This window comes from Culex pipiens, chromosome 1 (genome assembly GCF_016801865.2).
Source record: "Culex pipiens pallens isolate TS chromosome 1, TS_CPP_V2, whole genome shotgun sequence".
Taxonomy (NCBI): domain Eukaryota; kingdom Metazoa; phylum Arthropoda; class Insecta; order Diptera; family Culicidae; genus Culex; species Culex pipiens.
The window spans coordinates 114,939,946-114,949,242 of NC_068937.1; the positions used below are offsets into that span (position 1 = coordinate 114,939,946).

Sequence of the window (9,297 nt, forward strand, 5' to 3'; positions counted from 1 at the left end):
TTGGTCGTCAAAAGTTCAATGTCTCAATGTCTCAATTAACTACCACTGAAAAAGTACTAAAAATGCATGTCATCTTATATCACAATCCCTAGTTTCACACATCACAAAATTAGCGAATATTTGCGACCGATCCAAACATTTTTCGCCGTAAACTTTCAGAGCGATAACAAGCTACTGACCCAAATTGTGGCCACAATCTATTCTCAACCGTAAAGTAATAACCATCCTTTGCTTGTCTAAATAATGCAACAATGGCGATTGCGCTTTATTTGGATTACAAATTACTGTTCTATCATTGGATGCAATAAAATCACTGACTGAACTACGACTACTAAACAACTAAAACTGCTATTACGAACCGCTAAGTGGGCGATTCGGTGCACGCAACATTCTGCAAAATCACTTATCAGTTAGGAAATTGTCACAGAAACAGTGACTCTCAGGCTAGCCGAGACCTAACGATCGATCTGACAAGATGCCATAATGGCGACGCCCGCTGCTATAAAACGGAAAATCGTTTATTTTTGCGGCGCACACTTCGCGTGTCGAATCAGCATTTACGGACCATAGTTTGGAGGTTGTGACAACACAAACGTAACCTGTGGTGCTGTAAACATATACGACGGGCTTGCGATTTCAATTATCGCGCGCCATAATGGCCATCACTGTCGGTACGAGGCGCGTTGACTAAATCCCAATGATATAGACAAGTTCCCAGGTGGAGGTATCAGTTGGAGTCAGAACGATCCCGTGAATCGAGTGATGCAACAGGTCGTTGGCGCGCGGTTGGGTGCGCAGTTGGGAAAGGGCAGTTTGGCGAGATAAATTAATATATTGCTAGTACAGCTGAAACGGTGAACCTTTAGTGTGCTGTGTTGAGACGGCGCAGTACGAGCCGCGTGAAACCCATTCGTCGGAAGGGAATTGTCAATTTTTCACTCGCGAAAAAACAGTGTCAATTTGCGTGTACGGGGAAGTACGGAAGAACGGCTGGAGATTAGAGATCGTCATTGTATTTGCATTTTAATTTATTGGCCGTCTGGTCTCGACTGTTCCGATGCAGATGTCGTAGACTGCCGTTTGAACTGGGTTTTCCTGTGTTTGCGCTAGTGTCTCGTCAAGTGTAGAACTAACATGACCAAAGAGTTTATCCTCACCGAAAAGGAGCTCTACCCGAGCCACCAGGTTCCGGAAGGTGAGTTATTGTGTGTTAAATATTTGCTCGAAGAGCATGTTTCATTCATTTCATACATAATCGAAAAATATTAGGTAAAGATTGTGAAACAAAATTACAAAATCTCTCCCAAACTCTCAAAAGAGATTCAACGAGTTAATAATAGGAAGTGTATTCAATTCCATCGGGCACCATATATTGACACCATTCCTAAAAATAACCTTTTCATCAAAATTTTGAAAAAGAGCGAAAGAGCCGTTCAAAGGAGCGGCTTTTTTATGAGCGAACGAAAATGAGCGGCTCCTAAAAAAGAGTGGTTTCGCCCACATCTAGTTTGAAATCTGACAGCTTGCCTACACTGTGTACATTTTTTGCAAGTGTGTCTCGTTGAAAATGTGTGTGCGTGTGCGTTTGTTTTACTTGCGAATGTGTGATTCAAACCTTTTTTCCGAAAATCTTGAAAATGATGTTTTGAGCTTCCATTCTACCGTTATTTTAAAAATTGTGTGTTTAGTTTTCATTCTACCGATATTTCACGAAAGATACACAAGGTCTCTTTTGATATTTTTTCTCTCAATGCGAGCTCAATCAAAATTTTGATGAAGATTTTTTCATCGCACTAAAACCTCGAGTGTGTGACACCAACTGTTGTCAAACGAACGGGGTCACTTTATAGTTTGACACCCCTTGTACAAGGAGTTCACACACACTATCAAACGTTTGTTTTGATAGTGTGCGTAGCACCATGTAAAAAGTGACAGTTCGTCTCTTTTTAGTTTGACTTTGACCAACCAACGGGGTACAAACTAAAAAAGTGTCAAACGAAGTAGTAACCAACCACCGGAAGCTGTCGGTATTCGTTTTCATCGCCGTAAGAATTGTAAAAGCTAATGACCCAATTGTCATGGCGAGATAAAGCCATTTCTCGAAGCAATGTATCCGCTTCAAACCGGATTGACTACTGCTGATAAGTTAACTCATAGTCATGTTATAGAGTGGTTTCCCGTCTCTGTTGTTGGTCAGTTATGTTAAATAATGTTAAAACAACTCCTGGCGATTTCAACTGATTTGACCCAAAAATTGAAAGACAGGCATAAAAAAAACAGAAAAAACTCAATCACACACACGCTATCACGCCAACCATACAACAAGCTTCAACTGCTCAAAATGGAAACATAAACATCATTCTTTCTCACTAAATGTCAGTCATACACGCTGATAGAAAAAAATACTGTTTTGGGTGACTGTTACACGATCAACACAAGTTGTCGTCTTCATTCATTTTAATACAGGTACACTAGAAATTTGTCAAAAATAATACTTCAATCTGAAGCCCACTTTTTCTCCACCCGCAGATTCCGACCTGGACTACCGGGAACAATTTCCCGACATACGACCCCTGATCCGGCGCCAGTTCAGTGGCATTTGGACGCGCGAGAATGCCATCCGACGATTCCCGGTCCTCCAGTGGGGCCCGCAGTACACGCTAAAGAAGCTGGCGTCGGATGCGATCGCCGGCATTACCGTCGGGTTGACGTCGATCCCGCAGAGCATCGCGTACGCCGTGGTCGCCAACTTGGAACCGCAGTACGGGCTGTACTCGAACTTTATGGGTTCGTTTGTGTACGCGTTCTTTGGCAGCGTGAAGGAGATCACGATCGCACCCACCGCCATTATGGCGCTGATGGTCCAGCACAAGGTGCTCCAGCTGGGACCGGCGGGGGCCATTTTGGCGTCGTTCCTGTCCGGATGTATCATTCTGCTGCTCGGACTACTCAACTTTGGCTTTGTGGTGCAGTTTATCTCGATGCCGGTTATTACGGGTTTTATAACGGCTGCCGCGATCACGATCATGAGCAGCCAGATCAAATCGTTGATGGGAATCTCCAGCGCGGGGCGGTCCAGCTCGTTCGTGGACTCGTGGGCAAATGTGTTTGAGAATGTGGGACAGACGCGGCTGTGGGACGCACTGCTCGGATTTGGAACGTTGGCCATCTTGATCTTTATTACGGTAAGATTTCTTAAGACTAAATGTGATCATCAAATTCAACCATCCCTCTTTTTAGCTGATCAAAGGCCGAGGTTCAGGACGATGGCGAAGCTTCACCAACAATCTGAACCTGCTACGAAACGCCCTGGTCGTAATTGGTGGCGGAGTGCTAGCCTACGGATTTGCCACGCGCGATCTGCAGCCGTTCCGGTTGACCGGCAAGGTCGCGTCCGGATTTCCCACGGTAGAACTACCTCCGTTCTCTACGACCTTCAAGGACGAGTTCTACGACTTCCCACGGATGTTACACATCCTTGGCTCTTCGGTGATCGCGATCCCAATGATCTCGATCCTCGAGGTCGTTTCCATCGGAAAGGCCTTCACCAAGGGCAAGCCTGTGGACGCTACCCAGGAAATGATCGCACTCGGACTTTGCAACATTGCTGGGTCATTTACGTCGTCGATCCCAACGACGGCGTCCTTCGCCCGAACTGCGATCAACAGTAGCAGCGGAGTTCGGACACCGTTCGGTGGAGTGTTCACCGGTATTCTGGTCCTGTCAGCTCTCGGTCTACTCACCGATTGGTTCTACTACATCCCGAAGGCAACCCTGGCAGCGGTCATCATCGCCGCAATGGTCTTCATGATCGAGTACCGCGCCGTAGCGGAAATGTGGCGCATCAAGCGAATCGACATTATTCCCTTCCTGGTAACCGTCGTTTCGTGTCTCTTTGCCGGCCTCGAGTACGGAATACTCATTGGAATCGGCGTAAATCTCTGCTTTCTGCTGTATCTAATATCGCGCCCCCGAATCGACCATCGAACGATCAAAATCAACTCGACCAACGCGCTCATCCTGCGACCCACGAACGACCTGGCCTTCTCGTCGGCCGAATACCTGCGCGATCGAATAATCCGGATGGCGTCGGAACACGCCGCGGACGTGGTGGTGATCGACGGAGAGCTTATCAAATACGTGGACTCGACGGTGGTGAAGAACCTGTCCGGAACGGTGACCGATTTGAACGCCCAAGGTCGGGATGTGCTGCTGTGGAGGTGGAACCGAGAGGTGCAGTACTCGCTGTATCGGTACAGGAAGGACCAATTTATGCCGCTGTTTCGAGCGGATGGTAACGAGGAAGCGATGATACGTGACTGGAAGAGTCCGCCGTTTGGGGAAGGGAGCGTTTAACGGAAATGTTGGGTGGTAATGGAGGCTAGTGGAATGATGTGATATTAGAATTGAGGTAGAATTCGTTGCAAATACAAAGATGAATTGGAATCCTGATAAATGGAATGATGTTCAATGTCATCCTCATTCGATCTGTAAAGATCCGAAACCGAAAAAAATATCGAAGGGTATTTTAGCTAGTTCAATTGCAGTAGTTCAATAGCCAAGTTTAGTCAATAAACTGGTCATGTTTTTAAGAAAATTCTTATCAAATCCCAATTTCTCAAGGAGCGGTTAAAATTGCACATGCAAATGAAATAACAATGATGAATAAAAACACAGTTTTCAACTATTGATTCAATCAAAGAATTTCCTTTTTGCCTTCCTCACCTAACTGAGGCAAGGCTATAAAATCACTCGAAAAATGAACTTCTTAAATACACCTCCTAGATATACCTTTACGTATACCTATCGACTCAGAATCAAATTCTGAACAAATGTCTGTGGGGATGTGTGTACACCCAAAGTTAAAGATCGAGGGGATAGTCCTCACGAAAAGAATCGTGAGGAAAGTGCTATATTGCGAGAGTATAGTCCTCTCGCGTGTTCATTCGTTCATTGGAACAGTTCATCCTATGAGTGGCTTATATGGACAAACGACCGCTATTTAGTCACCGAACCATAGGGACGTGGCGTTACATCGTGCTGCCATCTGGTTTTTTTAAGCGCAAGAGTGGAAAAGTGCTGAGTCATCGTCTAAAAATAGACGGCGTCCTATCTCGCCCAGCAAAATGAAGTCGATAAAGTAGTCGGTTTCGATAAGAAAAAGTGGAAAACGTGGTCTAAAAATAGCGACGCCATCCCCCTATGGTGGCCAATACGGCAAAGGCACGGTTCAATATGCCGAAGGTCTTGGGTTCGAGTCTCGGTACCGGTACTTTTTTTTTTGATAGATGAACTTTTTTGGAAAATGAACCATGAGTAAAGTACTCTCGGTAATTTCGGGATTTATCCTCTCCGTCCGCACACAGTACCATTTTACTACCGAATCGTGCTCTTTATCCTCTTGTATGCCGATGCCCAGTTCTGGGTGTAGACATGATTTTTTTCCTCACGATTATCTCAGAACTGGCTGAACCGATTTTTGCCGGATCCGCCTTTTTCTGTTCGTTTTGGGGTCCCGTAAGACCCTATTAAATTTTATTCTGTTTAGTAAAGTACCGTCAGTGGGGGTGACATTGGGTCTGGGGGGTGAGATTGGGTCAAAGTGATTTTTTACGGATTTTACCATTTTTCAGGTTATTCTCAATGAAACTGAATTCTGTTAAAAAGGTTGTGTAGGGGACATCTTAAGATGACTTCGCTGAAAAAATCTCGTTCCTAGAACAAATCCTGTTATTTTGGCACATGTCTAAAGTTGGGGTACGTTTTTGGCCAAAAATGACCTCTCGAAAAATATTTTTTCTAATATTTTTGTTAGAATTGCTCGAAAACTACCCAAATGTTTGAAAATCTCCACTTCAAACATTGTAGCGTGTCAATACGATTCCCTCGAACAAGAAACGCTGTTGGATGACTTGTTTTTACCATATCGTTGTATTTGAGCATCATTTTAGTTTCATTTGACCCAATGTCACCCCCTCTAAGGTTTCAGACCCGGCAGCACCGAAGTGTCACCCCCCTAGTTTGGTACACATGTCTACATACAGCCAAACACACAGACATTTGCTCAGCTGGTGATTCTGAGTCGATATGTACAAATGAAGGTAGGTCTAGGAGGTCTAATTAAAAAGTTCATTTTCCGAGTGATTTTATTGCCTTTCCTCAGTAAGGTGAGGAAGGCAAAAAGTCAGTTAAATATTCCCGAATTTAGGAAGATTTAATTGAATAAGTCAAAATGTGTTAAATATAATTCAAATTTAAAAATTAGTTAAAAATATTAAAATATAATTGAAATCAGTAAAAATAAGTTAAAGTTAGATAAAATTCGAAAATATAAGCTAAAATTTGTAAACTTTAATTAAAATTATCCAAAATTAGCCAATTTAGTTTTAATTAAAGTTAAGTTTATGTAAATTTAGTGTAATTTAGGTAAATTAAGTTAAATTTATGTAAGCTTGTTCAAAACAAGAACAAAAGGTTTTTTTTTTTAAATAAGTCCAAAGTTAAAATTAGTAAACATATATTCAATTTAATGAAATTTAATAAAAAATAGTTAAATATAGTTCAATTTGCAAAAATTGTCCACGCTCCATACAAAAAAATATATATTTGTATGGGCAATTGTCCACGAGGAGGGGGTGGGGAGTTGGATTTCCAAAAAGTGTCCACGTGGTTTATGGATGGTCCCTAAAACCTTAGTCAAAATAATTAAAATTTATTAAATCAAGTAAAATTTCATTAAAATTTGTTTAAAGTATTGCTTTATTTGAGTTAAATTTGGTTAAGATTAGCTACAAAAAAATTAATAAATTAGATTGGTTGAAAATAGTTAACATCAGTAAAATTCAGTTCAAATTTGGTCATATAAGTTCAATATAGTTTAACTTAGTTTAAATTTTCAAAAATTGGTTTAAATTTCACATTTTTTTAATTTAGCAATTAGCGAATTTGGAATCGCTCATTCGACCGCAGTTCCATTTTAACTAGCGAATCCGCTCTGTATATAAAGCGTTTTATCAGTCGATCAATGTTATGCGTTGATTTGTAAAAGGTTTGTTATCCTCCTTATCACATAAAAAAAACAGCTTAATGGCCCACCTATTAACCATCTGCCTTAAATTGACAGTGACAGTGCGATAAATGCATAAATTAAAATGAATCATAAGCTCGGCCGTTTAGGTGTTAACAGAATTGATAAGCAGCTACTTAGTTCTTGTTAAGTTGTTATCTACGCTATCACACTCCAATTACGATAAAGCTCAGCTTTCTTACAAACGCTCAAACTAATATAAAAACCACACCACGTGGATGAACTCAACCGTGTTTACCACTCTTTCTCCTAGCCGTCATAGCATACTAAGGACAATGCGTACATTTGAAGGGTGAATCGATGATTCTGGAGACACCGGACGTCGATCCAATGCGCACCTTGGGGACAGAATGGACCTAATTCCTTCTGGAATGTGTTCATTGGACCATCCCCTACACACCTGTCTTTATTCCGAGTGAATCCATGTTGTCCCCAGACCTGTAGGAACGATTGAACGAAAAGCACAAAAATCCCATAGTAATTTCCATGTAAACTTTAAACCGCTGGGGACAGGCCAATTCTCAACCAAATGGGCTGATATTTGGCTTGAGAGTCCCTATGGGTATCCTCTACTACCCAGTCAAATCAATCCGAATTCTGAAACGGAATCTAATTAGAATCGTATACAAATTCCGTTTCAAACGCAACAACCGGTTCCGTGTTCGAACCGGTTGTTGCGTTTGAAACGGAATTTGTATACGATTCTAATTAGATTCCGTTTCAGAATTCGGATTGATTTGACTGGGTAGGGGAACCTCGGTTTGCCTGATTCTGAGAACTTTTTTGTTTGGCTGAAACACCCTAATACACACATACCTTTATCATCACTTCGTGTTATCCAACCCCCTGGCACCACTGTAAATGGCTAGAACGTTTGACAGTCACCAAAACCTCGAAGAGCCCACGTAGCAGTATTAGTGAAGAGCCCACGTTGTTTATCGTGGGCTCTTCACTAATACTACTGTGTGGGCTCTGTGAGTGTAGCAGTATTTGTGTTGTCTGTTTGTTTACACCAAATTTTCAAGAAACATCTCTTTTTGTGTGTGCAAATCTGTTACGAAAAAAGATGAGAACTGTTGCTTCCGATTGACCGGGAAGATTTGCCGGGTAGTACTGGACCGGGGACTGGCCAAGTCCCGCTGTTGATCCTTCCGAACAACTCGCTGCAATCTCCGGCAGGGAGTAACCGACCAAGTGCAGAAACATCCGTGATTCCGGTGATTGTGGCGGAGCTGGTCTTTCCGAACATCCTTCGATAACCTTCTCCGAGGACTGGCCCACTCCCGCTGTCGACTCACACAGGGAATCGAAGGAAACGCGTGCATGTGTAGAATCCGACCTTTCGTGGACTCTCAAGAAGTTCATCGCGAAGTGGTCCGAACAAATCTGAACTTTGAACTTGCAAAACCGTCTTCATCGCCACTTCGCGGGGCATTTATCCATAGTCTCTGGCGGATAGGGTCCTTCGGGAACTTGCGTTTGGAAATCCGTCCCGTGTGTCGTGCCGTTATTTTTTCATGGAAATCATTTCAACATTATGAAATAATGCCTTTTTTTACCACGCGGTTTGTTTATTTTTAAATTTTGACAGCAAATGCGTTCTTCATCTTTTTTGCGTCTTCATGTTCGCGTCGAACATTTAGGTTTCATAAATATGGCCGTCGTGACAGAGGGCTGGTGTTATCGTCTGTTTGCATGTACAACCGAAGTAAGTCACTCAGAGCGACCGGTTGCGAGACGCTTCGCAACAGAACTCAGAGGTTGTTCGGAAAAAAAAACCACGAAGCCTACCTCTGGATGCAACCACAGACACTCCGAAGATACGCGCGGGTCTTCCTGTACAAGTACAACGAGTGGCCGTTATTGAGCAAACCGTCGTGACCCAGCACACAATAAAAACCTCGACCACTCTAGAGTCAAACCGCGGGACTCACGCACCCAGAGCTTGCACGAGCGCCGATATTTTAGGCCGGGAACATGACTGCAGAATTTTTTTTCCTACTGAACCACTTTTCTTGATTCACGTACACCAAGCAACCACAGTCAGAACAACCACAACAGTTGTATTGATGCAGCCAGAACGACAGAACACCACAGCTGATCAGAATACCGGCTGGTACAGATACAACTTACGCACTTTAACCACAAAATGAATTGTCAGAAGATAATCGGCCGGTGAAACCAAATTTACAATGTTAAAACATGAAACA

General features: G+C 42.8%; 1 protein-coding gene across 1 annotated transcript; it reads left to right on the plus strand.

The window, feature by feature from the left end:
• Positions 1-736: 736 nt before the first annotated feature.
• LOC120416841 (sodium-independent sulfate anion transporter-like) lies at positions 737-6,483 on the plus strand. Its single transcript, XM_039578733.2, has 3 exons — positions 737-1,195; positions 2,530-3,185; positions 3,241-6,483. The coding sequence occupies exons 1-3, from the start codon at positions 1,135-1,137 to the stop codon at positions 4,354-4,356; spliced, it is 1,833 nt and encodes a 610-aa protein (XP_039434667.1). The 5' UTR covers positions 737-1,134; the 3' UTR covers positions 4,357-6,483.
• The last annotated feature ends 2,814 nt before the right edge of the window (positions 6,484-9,297 follow it).